The sequence below is a fragment of the Rhinolophus hipposideros genome, assembly GCF_964194185.1.
Source record: "Rhinolophus hipposideros genome assembly, chromosome: 19".
In the NCBI taxonomy this organism is placed as follows: domain Eukaryota; kingdom Metazoa; phylum Chordata; class Mammalia; order Chiroptera; family Rhinolophidae; genus Rhinolophus; species Rhinolophus hipposideros.
Genome location: NC_138065.1, coordinates 47837145 through 47856261, shown reverse-complemented (window position 1 = coordinate 47856261; position 19117 = coordinate 47837145). Strand labels below are relative to the sequence as shown.

The 19117-nt window shown below is 37.0% G+C and overlaps 1 protein-coding gene across 8 annotated transcripts in view; it reads left to right on the top strand.

Annotated features, from left to right (window-relative positions):
• RABGAP1L (RAB GTPase activating protein 1 like) overlaps positions 1-19117 on the top strand; it is a 443815-nt gene that overhangs the window by 37493 nt on the left and 387205 nt on the right. For all 8 annotated transcript variants that reach the window (XM_081024862.1, XM_081024852.1, XM_081024863.1 and 5 more), the window contains exons 2-5: positions 2919-3089; positions 5034-5226; positions 9988-10198; positions 12198-12372. In XM_081024862.1, the coding sequence (XP_080880988.1) occupies positions 2952-3089; positions 5034-5226; positions 9988-10198; positions 12198-12372 (717 nt within the window). In that variant the 5' untranslated portion in view covers positions 2919-2951. The remainder of the gene's footprint in view (positions 1-2918; positions 3090-5033; positions 5227-9987; positions 10199-12197; positions 12373-19117) is intronic.

The following is a 19117-nucleotide window of genomic DNA, read 5'->3' as shown; positions in this document are numbered from 1 at the left end:
ACATTTGTCCTGTGTCCTAATGGGTGCTTTTAAAGAACAATGTGTTCAAACACATTAATTAAATATCTGCTATGTTCTAGGTACTGCACTAGGCATGGAATATTCCCTGGTTAACAAAACAGTTGGGATTGGGGAGAGGGCTTATTTAGATAGCCTCATCGCATCGGGGCGGCCTCGGGCTTCTCTGCCTTCCTCTCCATATCTCATCTCATACTACTCTCACCCACTCTCATCATCTAGCTCTCATGGCCTCCTTTCTGTTCCTCAGGAAGCCTTTTCTCACTCACATCAAGTTCTTTCTCCTTAGTTCTTTCCATGGCTCACTCGTTAAGCCCAAATGTCAACTGGGTTCATAGTGCCTCCTGCTTTCTCATCACCTTTTGGAGTCCTTATTCTAGGACATGATCCTGGTTTATTTTCTCCTTTATTATCTCTTCCTAAAGAATGTTAGCTTTAGGAAGACCAGGGCTGTGCTGGTCTTACTCATCATTTAGTCTCCAGTTCCCATGATAGTTTCTAGGACATAGGGATCATTGAATATTTGTTGAATGGATGAATGAAAGCTGATACCTGTAGGAGTTAGCTGTACAAAGGTAGGAGGCAAGAGCTAAGAACCTAAAGTAGGACAGAACTTTCTGTGACTATAGAGCAGAAATGATAAAGTGACAGAGGCAAGGTGTGCTGGGCCTTGTAAGTCCTGGTAAGGAGTTTGGATTTTGATGGAATTTTAGTGACAAGATTTGAGTTGGGAGTTTTAATGTAATCCAGCGTATTTTCCAAAAGAGTTCTTTGGCAGCTCTGTGAAGAGTAGACTGGAGGAAGGAGATAGGTTAGGAGACTTTTATAGAAGATGAGAACATTGCTGGAATTATTAATAGTTTGATAAAAACGGACTTGGAGAAAGATGGGATAGATGTAGGGTGTATTTTGGAGGTGGAGCTGACATGCTGATGTAAGGAATGAAGAAGTAGATATGAGTCAAGGATGATGTCCAGATTTCTTGTTTGTGCAACATGGTAGAAGGTGGTTTTATTTACTGAAATGGGAAATCTGAAGGAGGAACAAGTTTGGAGGAGACATTAGGGTCACATGTAAGACTCTGATAAGAATTCCACATGGAACTATCAAGTAGAGAGTAGGCTTCCAAATCAGGAATTTAGAGATGTTTAGGTTGGGATAGAAATTTGGGACACCGTCAGCATATAGGTCATATTTAAATCCACGACACTGAGAAATATTAGAGAATGTGCAGGGCAAGAAATCACAAGAAAGCTCAGGACTTGAACTTGGGGAATATCCAACATATAGATGTCAAGTGGAAGAATGGCACCTGGCAGGATTGGCCACACAGAGAACCCCTGAAATGTGTGGTGCTTTGGAGACCAAGCATGCATAGGGCAGTCTGGAAGGGTAAAGACGTGGTTTCTAAGACATTCTGCATTTTCAGACACGTAATATGCAAAATGAGAACAACCTTTAGAGGACAGATAAATGTGCTTCCGGGGTTTTAAAAAGGAAGGACCTTAACATGCATAACAGAAATAAATGATGGGTAGCTAATTACACTAGCAGAGGAGTATATTTATTCTTTATTTTCATGTTATTGGAAATTTTGATTTTTGATAAAGTTGGGAAGTAATTAATTTTTTAAAGTGCAACTTGAAGCTGAAAGTAAATCCTTTTTGGGGTCGGGTGGGGGCAGGTGTACTGGGGTTAGTGTCACCTAAATGGCAAAATGAGATATTGCAACTATGTTTGTCTGTTGCAGTGAACAAAAGAACCGAATAAGAAAGAGAAAAAGAACATTTCTGGGGGCATTTTAGGCACAGATCAGCAGACTTAACCAAAGTTACAGCCTCCTGTCTTCTTTAGCCCTGGCCTACAGGTCCTTTGGTCATTGAGCAGATTGTGTAATATATGGTCTTTCAGATTGCAGTTCAAGTTATTTCTATTTCAGACTCCTTTCCTAGCACCTTACTTGCAGTTGTTCCTACACTTCTTACAGCTATTCTTCTGTCTCATTAACCTGTTTTGTTTTCTTCATAGCCGTTAGAGTAATTTGGAATTACCTTATTTGCTTCCTTGCTTGTTTCCTTCCAAGATGTCAGCTCCGGGAGAACAGGCAACTTGTCTGCCTTATTCACTCATGTAACCCCAAGTGCCGAGTGTCGTACCTGTTATGTAGTATTCACGTTGAGTTGAGTTAAAATTAGTCGTGTGAATAGAATGTTGAGTTTCTGCGGTGGGAAGTAGGGATCTATCCAGAACACAGAATTACATTGTATTTGATTACTGAAACATTGTTTGCTACATGAATGCAGTGTGAAAGTTTTGGCTTTTTTCCTCCCTCCTGCTGTTAAGGGGTAATGTGTCTGGAAAAAAAAGATACATGGCTTAGGGTGGTGAATTGTATATTAATTAGTTGACTTCAGTGGCACAGAAAAAACATTTTAAGGTAGTATACATGGTCTTGAGATAAGTTTTGGAGACATTTAGAATCAATTATAAAGTACTTTCAGTAAATGTATTTTTGTGTGTTTGTGAATTTGTAGGTACTGCTGTGTCATGCTTAATTATTTCCTCTATTTATAAAAAAGAACAAAATGAGTATTTCTAGAGTATTTCTAGAACTATAAAGAGAGTCAATCAGTAATAAATCTGTTTAGTTGAGATATGGGTGGGCTTGTGTTGTTTTTCAGGGAATAATACGGTTCTTTTAGTCTGGAAATTCAGGAGAAAAAGAGGACTTTTCCATTATGTGGCCCAGTCCAAGACGGTAGTTTCCCTAGTTTTGAGATAATTATCTAGTCAGCAGACTTCTGCACATGAACCATTTTTAAAGGCCAAGGATTGATACTGATGTTTTTATTCAATAGTGTTTTTCTTTTCTTTTTTTTTAACCCTGTGGTTTTGACCAGGTGGATGTGGGAAGAGAAGTTTGCAGAACTGAAATGGAGGTCAGAGCTTCATTACAGAAGGTTACTGGGCCATCGGATTGTGTGGCTACCTTGAACAGTGAAGAATTTGTTTTGGTTCCTCAGCATGCAGATGATACTTCAACAAAAGATGAAGGAAAACCTGAACTGAAGGTAGTTTTTTTTTCTCTTTTCTGCAAATGGTACTATTTTAAATGATTGGTTTTTACTAGGTGAAATGCAATATGTAAAATCCAAAGGTTTTTCTCAAGTATTGACTTTGAGAATAGAATCAACTGTTTGATTTTTCTAGAGGTTCATTATTTGGTTTGTATATTTTTGAAGTTTTCTGCTTTTGTTTATCTTTTAAATTGGCATTTAGGAAGAAGGAATAGGAGGGGAAAAGGGAAAGGATAATTGGGAATTAGACTTATGGTTAAATCTTGCATACGTTTAATTTATCTGAATGTTTTTGTCTCTCTTACTGCTGGGTTAAAGTTAATTATATAAACAGTTGTGTTTTACTTTCACTTCAGAGACTTTTCTTTATGGTTTTTAAATCAGCTGGTAACACCCTCGTATGTGACTTAACAGTTGACTTCGTTTAAATATTTTTTAAGTTTATGGCTTATATTTTTAGCAGTTGAGTTTTTATTTGGATATGATCCTTTTTCTTTTGCATTTTTATGTTGCCTTCCCTAACTGAAAGAAAAAGAACCAAACCAACCCAGGTACACATATATGAAAACTGCTTGTCCTCCCTCTAGAAACAGGAATAGAGAAATCAGTCAAAAGCGCGACATATTTTTTATGATTTTCATTTCATACTGACTATGGTATCAAAGGTATATTAGTATATCAATCGAATAAAGTTTTATAAAAATCAGATTATTAAATACCTATTTTACATTATGTTGAGGATATATGGTTTTATAATTTTATTAAAATAATTTTATTTAAAAAGCAACTATTTACATTTATTTAAACAGCTGTACTTTAGTATTAATATGTTTAGTTCAACACATCATTTATTAGGCTTTGTGTCTCACCTGCTTTTAAGAAAAAGATGAGTCACGTTACATGTAAGGAAATGAACAATACTACTCTTGGCAGCTAACAAGCAAAATTTAAAGAAATCAACTTTATGGTCTGATAAGAAATAAGACCTTTTAAATGAAAGTCACGAGCCGGCCCGGTGGCTCAGGCGGTTAGAGCTCCATGCTCCTAACTCCGAAGCCTGCCGGTTCGATTCCCACATGGGCCAGTGGGCTCTCAACCACAGGGTTGCCAGTTTGACTCCTCGAGTCCCGCAAGGGATGGTGGGCAGCGCCCCCTGCAACTAAGATTGAACACGACACCTTGAGCTGAGCTGCCTCCCGAATAGCTTTTGGTTGGAGCGCGGGCTCTTAACCACAAGGTTGCCAGTTCAATTCCTTGAATCCCACGGGGGATGGTGGGCTGCGCCCCCTGCAACTAGAAAAACGGCGGCTGGACCTGGAGCTGAGCTGCGCCCTCCACAGCTAAGACTGAAAGGACAACAACTTGAGGCTGAATGGCACCCTCCACAGCTGGGATTGAAGGGACAGCAACTTGACTTGGAAAAGCATCCTGTAGTGCACACTGTTCCCCAATAAAGTCCTGTGCCCTTCCCCAATAAACTCTTAAAAAAAAATGATAGTCACAATATGTTCACAAACAATATTTATTTATTTATTTTAATTGACACTGTCTATTTAAACTTATCTATTTTTCTCTTTAAAACACATACATTTAAGATTATCTGGTTTTGGAATGTGTTCCTAAAAAATGAAAAGAAAAAAATAAGAAAAGGAAATCTCTTGAAATAAGAGCTTAGATCAGATGTAGTTGGACACTGCCTGAAGTGATTTCTGAGGAATCTTTTTCTGAAACTAATAATCCCCAATTTAGTTGGTTTTGCAATTCAGGATTTTGTATATCTAGTGAAATTAGGCACAACTATATACATTCTTGGTATTCAGTAACTATATTTAAATTTAAGTATTTAAATTGTTTGAGTTTCTTCTAGAAATGAAGTATTTTCATTAAACTCCAGAACTGTAATATGATTGAAGCAGAATTGTCTTGCTTTGTTTATAGATAGTTTCTAATGGTGATGAACAATTGGAAAAAGCCATGGAAGAGATTTTGAGAGATTCGGAGAAAGGGCAAAGCAGTCTTCTTGTTAATCGTCAAAGTTCCAGTGAGATCTCAGACCATTCATTTGGAGATGTTTCAGCCAGCCAAACAAATAAGCCATCTCTTCAGTTAATTTTAGATCCATCGAGTACAGGTACTGTATTGAACTCATAGAAACCATAAGAGAAATGGGATAAAGTGATAATGAAAATTTTAAGATGAAAATTAGAAAATCCTGTTAGTTTTGTTTTTGAGATTAGGGCCACCAACTTTTCAGTTTTGGTTGAGAGTTCCCACTTTGGTTCTTATTTTTCTGTATGTCTTTCTACCTGTGAAGTCAGTCTCAATGTTTTTTGAGAACAGGGGCTATGTCTGGGACTTCATTTTACCCCTAGTACTTGGCACATGATAGGCTCTCAATAGTTATTGAGGAAATTAATAAATTTTTGGGTATCAGAGAATAGTGCAATATACACAGTCTTTTATATGATGTGCTTTTTAAAAACTAGGTTTGACTACAATTATTTCAAATTATAATTTATGAAAGTTCTAAGTAAAATACCATATCTACTCCATCAATGTATTAAATAATAAATTCATCCATGAATGAATAGGATTTGTAGTAGGAATGACAGCTAGTAAATCAAAATGATTTTGGATACAAGAAAAGCCAAACCAAAGCAAATTCCACTGCTGCTTCAGCTGGTTTAAACCCTAGAGGTGTGGTTTGATCTGGGCTCTGGTTGTGTTTCTTTGTAAACTATTCAACTGTGATCTTTTCCATGTCACCTTTTTCCTTACCTGGCTACCTGTATGGTTAAAGAGTAGTTAGCAGCAGAAATCTAAAAGTAAGGCCAAGTGATTTGTTCATGCCTGGTGGCAGAGAGAAAGGCTGGGTTCTTTTACTCACTGAACACAAGTTGTGAGTTTTACACTGATGGGGTCAACAGATCCATTTTCTAGTGTGCAGGGGGATGACATGAACCGATGGGTGTGGGACTTGCTTATTTCAGTCCCCTCAGTAATCTCACAGAGGAGGTGAGATTACCCTGATTGGTTTAGGGCACTCATAGTCCTTTCCTGAAGTTTGGTGTGCAGTGAGTATAGGTATGGCCAGAGCGCTACACAGAGGGGCCATGATGGCTGTAAGTCACAGTATACACAACATTTACTCCTCGTGAGTCAAATATTTAAATGTGGAAGATAAATCTATGAGAAGAAAATATAGGAGGATATTTTTGTGGTTGTCAGGGTAGGAAAACCCAAATCAGAAGGGAAAAGGTGATTATATTTTAATACATAAAAACTTAAATCTTCTGAATGAGAAAGTTACCTTAATAAATATGGTTAAAAGACAGGCTAGGAGAAGATAGTTGCACTGTGTTGGGGTCTGCAAGAGCAACCCCCCCGCTTTGGTGATTCACTATAAAGATTCATAGTTCTCAAAGTACAGTCATACTCATGGCTAGATTTAAGTTCAACAGGATTTAAACTATGTATATATTTTTTAAATTAAAAATGCAAGATTGGAAACGAACCTTACAAAGTACTAAGTTTTGTTAGTACTTGATTGAAGGAACGTGAGAGATTATATTATTCATTAGGCTTTGATTTATCTTTTGAATTTCTTAAATTCCCACTCCTCCCCAAAAATCCAAAGCATGCTGATGTCAACATTCATATAATTAAGTTATTTTTGGTTAATATATTAATGGAAAGGAAGAAGTACCTTTTCTAATGTAGCTCTGATTGGTTGTTGGAATCAGCTATTCTTTACAATGGCTTAGATAGTGTGGTTCTTATTCCTGAGCATATTTGATGGGTACCATGTACTGTGTACCTTTTTGTGTTCTCAACACCCATTACACTAAATACATTTTAAAAACATTTTTCGCTGAAGATCTCAGTGGATAAGAATTTCCTTTGCTTTACAAGTACATTTTTAGTATTGTTTTCTAGTTATGTATTTTTATTTTCATTTTTAATAAAAAGGCCTGCAGTGCAATAGTTTGAATGTTTGTGTCCTCCCCAAAATTCCTATGTTGAAATCCTAACCTCCAACATGATGGCATTAGGAAGAGGGGCCTTTGGGAGGTGATTAGGTCATAAGGGGAAAGCCTTGTGATTGGGATTCGTGTCCTTATAAAAGAGACCCCGGAGAGCTAGCTGGTCCCTTCCAATGTGTGAAGGCACAGTGAAAAGATGCCCTCCAAAAAGCTGGCCCTCACCAGACATTGAATCTGCCCACACCTTGATCTTGGACTCCCAGAATTCAGAACTGTGAGAAATAAATGTCTGTTGTTTATAAGCCACCCAGTCTGTGGTATTTTGTTGTAGCAGATTGAACAGGCTAAGACAAGGCATTTAGGTTGCGTTTTCATAGCTGCAGTCAACACAGCTTTCGCTAACAAAATTGTTGTGGTTGGTTTAAAATGAGACATAATTTCAATGGCAAGTGACTGCCTGAAAAGTGTCTAGCTTTAAATGGTCTAAAGTGAGCATTAAAGGTATGTTGTTTGCCAGTTACAAAACTAGATAGATGAGAGCGTTTGTTTATTTGTCATTTGGTGACCTTATGTCCCGGCTGCTTGGATTCAGCCCTAACAGGAAATCTTTGCTGGTTTACTGCAGTGTACTAAAATAGTTTGCTATATAGATGAGTCTTCTCTCTCATGCTTTGTTACTCTTTTCATCTTTCTGCTGAGGAAGGGGTGATGGAATGAATCAAAGCTGAGGAATAGGACTTAATTTATATATAGGTAGAAAAGAATTCCTTATGTCGGTATGTGATTTTACCAGGTCTAAAAATATTTTGCTATTTGTCTGCATAATTCATGATTTCCATTGGTCTCCACTGGATCGTTACCAATGAGTTTTGTCTACATGAAGGCTGCAGTTACATTTGTTGGTGGGATAGGGTGGTACCTAGGTGGTACCCAGGTGATGTGTGTTTGCCATAATAGACTGCTAAAAGGACCACTAGCCCTAAAAAGTTTTTATTTATTTAGTGATTAATTCGTTTGATATATATTGAATATCTAGTCTTTTAGACATCATTAATAGGAGCTGGGAATAAAAAGAGGATAGAACAGTTTCTTCCCTTGAAGAGCTGAGACTCTCTATAATTGAGAGTAGAATAAGAACTACGTTTGCTTTTAATTCATCTTATTTCAGACTTTTCATGCAGGTTAACACATGGCATCTGGAATTCAGGCCTGGGTTTGAACCCAAGCTCTTGTTTGTGGCTATGTGATTACAGGCAAGTTATTTAACTTCTCTAATGCTCAATTTCCTCATCTGTAAAATAGAGCTAAAATAGAACCTGCCTCATAGGGATGTTGGAAGATTAAACGACATCATCCATATAAAATGCTTGGCACAAAGTAAATACCAAATAAAATGTTTGTCATCATCATCATCATAAATAGTGTTGGAAATCTTGAACCTGGAAATAAAAATCTTAGGTCCAAGCTCAATAACTATAACATATCTGCTTAAAATAGGTGTGGGATACGGTATATAGGCCCTAGCAGAACCCCTAGATTTCCATGGAGCAATGTCCTTTGAAAAGCATTTAGATAATTCTTTTCTTTGAGTACTTTAAAGAAAAGTACTTTCTTCTACTGTCTTCTTGTCTCCATAGTTTCTGATGAGAAATCTGCAGTCCTTTGAATCACTCCTTGTTTTCCTATTTGTAACATGCTGTTTTACTCTATCTACTGTCAGTATTTTTTTTCATTATCTTTGCTTTCAGCTTAATTTTGTGCAGTATCATTATGGATAATAGGAAGAGCTGGAGACTAGCTGCATTTTTAAGTGAGGATGGGGAGAATGGCAAAGGGACAGTTTTATCCTGCCTGATAGATGCAGACAGATACTCTAATCACAATTGGGCTTTTGCGGCATGCTGTGCTTAGAAGTAAAGTGAACAATTTTTGTTTAAAGAAACTCATTAATGGGGAGAGGAGAATTGGAGAAAACAATTATAAGATCAGTCATCAAAATAACAATTATTTTGAGGAAAACTTTCTCCTGTAATATTTACATAGTTCATAGAAGCCAGCAGTCCCAGGAAGGAGCAAAGTAAGAAGCTTGACTTTTTTTTTTTTCTGTTGAGGATTTAAATTTTTTTAAATTAAATTTATTGGGGAGGCATTGGTTAGTAAAATTATATAGGTTTCAAGTGTATAATTCTATAATACATCAACTATATGTTGCATTGCGTGTTCACCACCCAGAGTATGTTCTCCTTCCGTCACCATATATTTACCCCCTTTACCCTCATCTACCACCTCCTCCCCCCTTAACCTCTGGTAACCACTAAACTGTTGTCTGTATCTATGAGGTTTTGTTTGTTTGTCTTGTTCATTTGTTGCTTTTAGTTTTATATGCCACATATGAGTGAAATCAGATGGTTCTCGATTTTTTCTGTCTGACTTATTTCTCTTAGCGCGAAGCTTGACTTTTATTGTTACTGGTATGAGATGTCACATCTTAACGTTTTATTTACTTTTGCTTAGGAAGTTAGGTTGGTTATACAACCAACAGAGGCTTTTAACTGATTTTAGTTTTATTTAATCTTCATTATTTTTAGGCTTATTCACAATGTCTCTAGTATAGGTTTTTCTCCTTATTTTCTGTATCGTTTAAACTCTGTTGTTTTTTTTAAATGTAAAGCTTAGCAGTTTTCCTTTTCCTCTAAATAAGTTATCGTTGAGTAAATAATACCTTAAGAGATTTGAAAGTATAAAATGGCCAATTCTAGAACTCTGGATCAAGATATAAGATAAACATTAAAAGAAATGAAAACAGACCTATTTTTTTTTGCAATTTTCATCTAGTTTTTGACAATAGGCAAAATTGCACCGTGAAGTTTTGCCTTAACTTTTGAGTATTTCTTTTTTTTTTCCTTCAGAAATTTCTACACCCAGACCATCTTCTCCAAGTGGATTTCCTGAAGAAGATAGCGTTTTATTTAACAAACTGACCTACTTAGGATGTATGAAAGTTTCCTCCCCACGTAATGAAGTGGAGGCTTTACGGGCAATGGCAACTATGAAATCTTCCAGTCAGTACCCCTTTCCTGTTACTCTGTATGTGCCAAATGTTCCAGAAGGTTCTGTGAGGTAAGCTCTAATCCCTTTTATCCCCTTAGACATACTGAAGTTTTTTTTGGATGATATTATATCATAAATCAGGCCTAGGACTCACTGTTAATTCACTTTCAGTTTGTAGATATGCAAAGTAAACGTGTGTAGGCTTAGACTGAGTTCCTTACTTGCAAGGGGCATTTGCAAAACGATGCTTAGAATATTATAAATGGAAATATCACTGTAGAAATACCTGTAATCTGTGTTTCTCTATTCTGAAGGAGAGTGAAAACCTGCCTTCACCTTGTCATGTAATAGTGGTTCAAAGAACTAGAGTGAGCCCTAGATTTTTAAACTTTTTACATCAGACTAGAAAGAAGCAAAGTGGCTTTTTCTCTTATGCTTAATTAGGAGTACTATTTAATGTCATTTGCACCTTGACTTTCTTTAAGTGTAAGTCAGATAATGTTGTTCTTCTACACTCAGCCCTCCGGTGGTTTCTAATTGTAGGTGTGGTTATATTTGACATCCTTCCTGTGACTGGTCACCGATGAGCCTCTCCTTGACCTTCTCTTTGTTCACTTCATTCATTCACTGCCTTCTAGTCACAGCAGCCCCTTTGTTTTCTCATACACAGTCCTGATTGCTACCTCAGGGCCTTTGTATAGTCTTTATCCTTTGCCTAAACAGTCTTTCCTTGGTTTTCCAGTGGCTTTTTTACTTCTTTCCAATTTCGACTCAAACGTTTTAGCAAAAGAAGCCTCCATTGATCGTATCATATAACTATGTCTCTTTTTCCCCTTAATGGGACTTTTTCCTTCTTCATAGCACTTTTCCTTGACTCGATATTATGTTATATATTTATTTACTTAATTGTTTGTTGTCTGCCTTCCTCACTAGAATGTAAGCTTTGTGAGAGCAGGTTACATGTAGTTTTCCCTACTGTAGCTTCAGTGTCTAGAGTGGTATCTGGTCCAGGTTTTCAGTGCATATTTGTTGTATGAACAAATAAATGTACAGGTCTGGGAAATCAGGTTGAATGTGTCCTGAACCTATAATATTCCCTGAAGGCTGATTTAATCTTTTTTCAATCCCTTTTTGATTGGCCTCATTCTCTAAAGTTTAGCATGGGAGAAAATGTTAGCTAAATTCTACGTACCAAAATAATAGCAATGTAAATTACAAGGTTTTCCTAAGAATGCTTTGAATTTTTTCAGGAAAGGGTTTTGTATATATTATATTGTACATATTGTTTGTACAAAGTCCCTTAAAAATTTCAGAGTGCCTTTTAATGTTATCTTGTTAGTTTCAGAGTGCCAACACCTTGGTAAAGACTTAGTGTTTTGACTTGCCTCTCTACTTTTAGTGGATGCCCTTCAGTTTCAGAGTTTGAAATCCTGAAATGGTCTTGAGTTTTTAGATCAATCGAGGGCTTAGGATTTGCATAGGGAAAGTCAGAGAGTTGTTTGATCTTAAATCCACAGACTCCCTTTACCTCTTAAATTCTGTTGTTAATTTGATCTTTGTAACCACTCTGACCTTTTGTGGAGGTAACAGAGGTTCTGGTTAACAGTGACCTGTGGCTTGCGTGAACTTACAGGTGCTGCTCTGAATAGCAATGAACTCTCCCTGGATGGTCTGTGCTATTCTGTACTGGCATTCCTTTTGCTATAGCAGAACAATACCAGCATTTAGGGATGGGTGACATAGATTTTACCAGGCAGTGTATACTTGGCTTTGGGAGGAAGTGAATTGGATCATAGGAAACACAAAAATGAAGTAATTTTCAAAAAAAGGTGAAGTATGTGTGTGTGTGTGTGTTCACGTGTGTGTACATATCTGTGTGTGTACATACTCATATACACACGTACATATATCAAGGATATGAAGATAATTTGTTTTCTTGCATTGTTAGTTCCAGTTTATTTTGGGTTTTTAAGATCACTGTGTTTATGTGTTATTGGCATAGTAAAACTGTTTGCCTTTGTGCCTAGATAATTAATGTTTTATCTCATTTTCCATCACTGTTCTTCAGAATTATAGACCAAGCCAGCAATGTGGAGATAGCATCTTTTCCAATCTATAAGGTGTTATTCTGTGCACGTGGACATGATGGGACAACAGAGAGCAATTGCTTTGCATTCACAGAGAGTTCCCATGGTTCAGAAGAATTTCAGATACATGTTTTCACCTGTGAAATTAAAGAGGCAGTAAGTATAATATATTGTAGCAATTTGCTATAGAGGTGAGTTAGGGTAATAGTTTTGAACCCTAATCTCACTGTCATATAAATTTGTATATGAGCATATACCATATTACATAAATTTGGAGTATATTTCTAAAGAGAAAGTTAACATTTGTAGAGGTGTAAAACTGAATATGGAAAGGTAAATTTGATAACTTTACGGAAGTGGTATCGTAGGTGGGGCACTCCCAGCTTACCAGACGTACCAGAAAAATTCCTCTGATGAGCTGTCCTTCCACCCCACCATGGTAGTAATTGCTCAGGCTTAGAAAGGGGGAATATTTTTGCACCTCTTATATTATTTTGCCCAAGTTGATTGGCCCATGTGATTTTAAAAAGTGCCTCTAACAATACCTTTTCCTCTGCTGGACCTGATAGTTGCATACTGCTTTCATCTGGATATTGTACTAAGATTATTTCATAGAGCTCTGTGGTGGTTTTCACTGGTGATTATTTTTACTGCATTCACTTAGAGGCTGGCTTTTGCTCTGTAGAACTGGCCTAATTACAAATGCGAATACTCGTTTACAGCAGGGGTATCAGTCTGTAGGCCTTTGAAGGTGCCAGTAAGTTCCTTTTAGCAATTCTTAGGTGGTGGTTTCTTCTTAGACTAGAGAACTACTTCAGATCAAATGGCTGTTAGATACATGGGTGTAGGGACGGAGTCTCAGAGAGCAGTTTCCAGGCTCTGGACCTCACGTGCAAAGGTGCTGGCTCGGGTAGTAGATGGCCATCAACTGTAACTAGTTAGCCGTTAGCCACTAATATACCTACCGTGGCTACGCTAGCAAGCACGGATTGCGGCTAGCAAGTGCTGTTAGCAAGCCAATTGTGGATTGCGGATCCTGGTGATCCTACTTCCTGTGTCTCACTGGGCCACCAGCGAGACTGGGGTGCAGGAAGACCCCTCGTTGGGGTACTGGCGGATGTTTTCTTTTGTGTCTCGACCAGCCGCCATCAAGAACATAGTGGTATGACTCCCTTATCTATGACTCCGTGGGTGTTCTTTCTGGCCTCACCATGTCCTGCCTGCTTGTGCGTGGAGCGGGAGCTGAGTCCCTGCCTTAAAGTGGGGAATTTGCCTTTTTTTCTGTATCTATTGAATTCTCCCCAAATTAAAAATAAATTGCACTTTTAGAACATTAGTAGTAGTACAACCATTTCAAAGGCATTAATCAGTGGGTTTGGATGAGCAAGGTCTCAGGTGTGTTTGCTTTTGGGAATATAAATTGTCAGCAGAAGATGCTGAAAGCAGCAGTTATTTATCCTCTTTTCTCTTTACCATGAAGCATAAATAAACTGTTGTATTAACAGGAGTTCTGAGACTTTATTTTTAGCCACAACATGCAAACTCATAGAAATGTAGATTTTTGTGTGTTTGATACTTAGCAAGAGGGGTATGTCAGTTCTTGTGCCCTAAACACTTAAATGAACATGCACACACAGACACACGTAGTTTAGACTGTAGCAACGGAAGTTCGCCTGTGTAAGAAGTAGTTCTGAGTCTATTTCATCCTCTCTCTCCCTCTCTCTCCTTTGCCAAAAGGTGTGATAGGAGAGTGAATGAGTATACGTGTGCCTGTCATATAGGAATGTAGGAGGCAGTGAATATAAATATTCTGAAAGGATATATGTCTGTTTGTGAATGAGGGGATCTGTTTCTGATCCTTACAATCCCACTGCAGAGGTGGGGAAGCGGCTGGTAGAGGCCTTGCATTTCATGTTGGCAGCCATCATTTAACATACCTGTGTGGTTTCTGGATACTTGACACTCAACAGCAAGGAAATGAACTTTGAAGAACTGGAGAGCCTGCTGCTTGGAGAGGCAGAAACGCTGCGGTGGAAAGAAGTGGAAAGGGACCTGGCTGCAAGCATTTTTCATAACTGATGGTATGAACTCTCTTTGGATTATAGCATCTGCTTGTCATTTTTGAGTGCTTTAACTGGGAAAACAGTGGACACAACTAGGTAATTCTCGGCCTTAACATTTTGGATATGGTGTTAAATAGTATTAATTGTGTCTCTAGAGAGTATATTTGGTACAGTGCAGGTGGTGAGAAAGTGATATCCATTTTATTTCATGTCCATGTATTACTTATTTATTTTTAGAGTACATTTTTCAAAGTGTTACATTATGGGACATTGGTGGTAAAATTCATTGTTTGAAGGCGAAATACGTGACAATTGTCATTAAACTTTATTACAAGGAACCATTTCTGAATGACAGTAGCCAAGTATAAATAGAGAGCTCATGACATCTCCATGACATAGACAGCATTTATTTAGACCAGTCATCTTAGCTTCCCTTACCTGGAGCAAGCCTAGTTTATGCCTGTTGCCCAAATATGTCATTAATGGCACTCCATTTTATTTTCAAAAGTGCTCCGGTTTGGCTGACAAATTGTATGGCTACCCTTTGTTTATCTCAAGGCTAAGAGAATAGATGATGGAGCTGGGTTTCCAATGGAACTCTCTGACTCTGAAGACCCATGTAATTTCAGTAACAACTTTTCCTGTTGCTTAAATATTGTATTAAGCAGCTGTGGGCTTTTGTCTTTCAGTATGCTTTATAAAGCAATTGATTGGTCAGATAGCTTACATTCCACCTACCTTTGGGTTTTACTCATGCCTTTCACAAAAGATGTCCAACAAATAATAATTAAAAATAATTACCCTCAAAAAATAATTACCCTTTAATCTGAAGTCTTTTAGTTGCAGTCTACTAGTTGTCTGGGTATCTGGTTCCCAGAAGTTTCTTGCTCTGGTGAAGGGAAAACTTTAGTCTTTTGTATTTGAGTCCCTCTTGATGGGCACAAACAATTGGCAAAGATAGTTCAGGAACAGGTGACACATTCTTATTGCTTAAATATAAACTGTGCAGCAGCATTGCTAATTAATTTCTTTCCTATTGTTTGAAGAGTCTGGATGAGACCTGAAGAAGTTTATTAAAGGCAAGAAGACGTCTTCTCAAGCATGAGAAGCAGCATGGCTGTCGCTACCAGCTGTCGCCGTGATGCCCTTTTTTCACCATAGAATCCCACAAGCAGCAGGCCCGGCAGTGGTGGAAGGGAAGTCCGGCGAGAAGGGTGGCTTTGTTGGACCTGTGGCACAAGGATTAGGGGTTCCACAGAAGGGTTAGGACACGTTTGACTTGTTCCCCTCGATGTTCTTCTGCAGGACTCTGCTGGAGTGAATCTCAGTTCTTTGTGGCAAAAGAGTTGGGGGATCCAGCCAGAAGATTCTTGATGCCTGTGGCTTTTGTACAGGGAGAATGATATGCTAGGCTTCTGCTGGAGAATTGCAGACAAAGCAGAGTATCAGAAAGCAAGCGAAAAGAGCTAGGCAGACACCTATTGTTGCACTTTTATGGACCTGTTTTTAAAGATACTTTAAAAAGCTTAGTTGACTCTCTTTAGAAATTTATTTCTACTAGTCAGTGTAATTTTCTTCAAAACAGATTTTGATGTTTGTGTTGTTTGTATGTTTAACATACGTATTATTACTAGCAATTCTCAGTGTAATAATTTAGAAACACTGTTGTCATCTGGTGTTAAAGACATTCAGAAGTATTTCATGATAAATATCAAGGGTATCATTGGACAGACCTTTGTCTGAAAGCACGGGATTTTTCTTAGAGTTGCTGATATGCCACTATATAAAAGACACCTTATTCCTTACATGGGAAAATATTATTTTTTAAACATATTTATTGAGATGTTATTTTAGCAAAACGCCTTAACTTTGGAAATTAATTCAGAAGTTATGTTGTTTGTGTTTTCCTTGCGTAGATTTTTATAATTTTTAGAAAGTTTTTTGTATGATACATCTCTTATTTTAGCTCCTTTCAGTGAGTAATATATTTGAGCAAGATGTTTATAAAATTTTAACACATATCTTTCCGAGGGTCTTTTATAGAATGATTTTTCTATATTTATTTCTTAGGTGAATATTTTCTTGGCATATGGTATTTTTAAAAGAGTTGATTCTTTTTCACCAAAGCGTTTATTTTGGAATAATTGGCTGTTATTTATTTTAAGTAAATTCCTTTTTGTTTAATAGCATTTTTTGACTATTAACATGTAATACGTATTTGAGAATTTGGAAAATACTGAAATAAAAAAGAAAATGAAAGTTACTCAGATTCCACCCGAGTTAAGATTTTGGTGTGCCTCCTCTGCATATATCTACATGTGTCCTCCTCTCCACCTCTTCAAAAACAGCAGCAACAACCTCAACAGAAAGTTTTGTGTTTAATTAGTGCTTTTTCTAGGTACTGCCTTCTGGGGAAAATTGTACTGTTATTATTTGTCAATAAACCTTTGCCTTCTGCAACAAAAATGCCTATTCTAGTAGATTATTTGTGTGTGTGTGTGTGTGTGTGTGTGTGTGTTTAATAGTGTGACATGTATAGAAATGTTTGCTATGGTATGTGTTTTTAATTTTCATGATGTAATTGTTTACCCAATTTGACCCAATAACTATAGACATTGGTAATCATTTTTTCTGAAGCTACTCTGCCTTACCAATCCATGTATCTCCATTCCAGCTTATTCACAGACTCTAGAATTCACAAATGATTTTAACCTTGTTGTTGGCAACAGTAACGTGTAAGGCATGGTCAGGACTACATGCAGTTTGATTGCTATAAATGCTGTTAACGTCCTGTCGTCCTGTTGTGTCCTTCCTCCAAAAAGAGAGAAAGGTGTGGTCTGATGCCCCTGCCCCCATCATTCTCTGCCACTCTGGCTCAGCTTTTAAGTTAAAAGTACTTAACCTTTTTCAAAAGATATTCCTGAGCCTTGCCATCTACTTTAGAATTTGCCAAGTTCTCTGACTTTTTTGGTGTAGGCTTGCTGGTGCCCTGGCACAAAGACAAATAGAGGAAAATATGGGAGAGGAGAAAAAAGAAATATGGTTGGGGTTTGACCCCATGAATGTATCAAGTTATGTACAGGTATCCCCCTAATTTCACATACATTTTCTTAAAAATATGTTGAAGTTGAATGTATAAAAAGTTAACAATAGACTTGATATTTTATTACATTTGGGGTTAGGAAATGGGGAGTACTCAGAGGACTAAAAGGAGTTTCAAGTCCCTTTTTACTCTTTGTAGGCACGATCTTCAGTGACTTATTCCTAACATGTTCTTTCTTAGTGTTTTCTCTATAATACTTAAATTATTGAGCGAAGTCAAATAAGTATCCAGTTTAGGCTGAACATTTCTGATTTTGGCTTAATGATTCCTTCTCCTTCAATTTCCATGTGCGGGAATGTAAGCTCCATGTTCACTGCTGTCTTAATACTTAGGAACACAGCACCTAAAATAATACTTAATTTACAACGTGTTCAAACATATTTGGAATGAACGAGTAAATTTGTCATTGTCTTAACTGTGTAAGATTTGAGGCCTACAGTTCTTATTAATAGCATTCCTTTGCTGCTTTTATTGTTTTTACTCATTTATGGAAAATTATAATGGGATAACACATTAAAATATTTTTACGATTTTATGAAGATGATACAAATATGCGACTGCTGAAGTTGAACTTTAGGCTTGCAGGAAGCATTCTTATACAGTTAAAAGTATATAAGTCATAATTAAGAAACTATTAATTTGGCATTGAAAAGGCAGTTTAGGGTCATCATTGATTAATATATGTAAATATTGCTATTGGAGGTTTGATGACCACTTGTTTTTGAATATGACAGACTGTATGAGAAAAGATAGAAATATGAATATAACAAAAATAGAAAAATGAGGAAAGACCCCATGCTTTAGGAAATTCTGCTGTTGATGAAAGTGCTCTTGTTTCAAGAAAAATTACAAAATATTACGTTTCTAGACTAATATAATTCAGTGAATAATTTGAATTCACTTTATCTAAAGTGAAGGATTTGTTAGCATTTAGAGAAGTCTCTTTACTTGTTGCTTCTAATGTGAAGTTTTGAAAATATGACCTGTGTTAGACTCTTCTTATTTCACCTTGTTTTCTTTGTTCAACTCATGGGTGGTCCGAGAGATTTGAAGGCCTTTTGTACTTCAGGCTTACAAGTGTGAGGTGGTAGGACGCTTTTTTTTTTGGAACCAAGGAAGATAACTTCTGGAAGAGTGTGGGACTTAGAGTACTTTTCCAGTTTAGGGGAAGAGTATAAGATGCATATATTTAAAGTAGCCATTTGGGTAGCTTAATACTACTAAAATAGATAAGGCCATTTCAGTATTCATTTTGGGAATCCTGCATTTTATACCACAGCAACGTGGCATAACACCAGGAGCTCTGTAAATCACGTTACCATGTTTGGTTATTGCTGAAACCAGTATTTACTTTATGACTCAGTATGTAGTCCTCTGAAGCTGAGGAAAGTGGAAAGAGAAATTAACGACTTGGGTGAAAACCTTGTTTATCTGTGTTCATTGGGAATATTTAGATGCCAGTATCATTCTAGTAATTATCGTAGGATTCATTCATTGCAATGTAGTATATTCTGAGTCCTAGAAACATCTATAAATAAATAGAGTTCTTTTGTGAACTAAGTTAAACTGCTTTATTACTGTTTAACTGCCAGATTGGAAGAACTAACCATATATGTATGTAGCTATATAAACGCTTAGACTACAAACTAATATGAGTTATAAACTATATTATAAACTATATATATATGCTTAGACTGTATTTGCTAAAGAAAATTGTGATCATGGGAGTTATAGA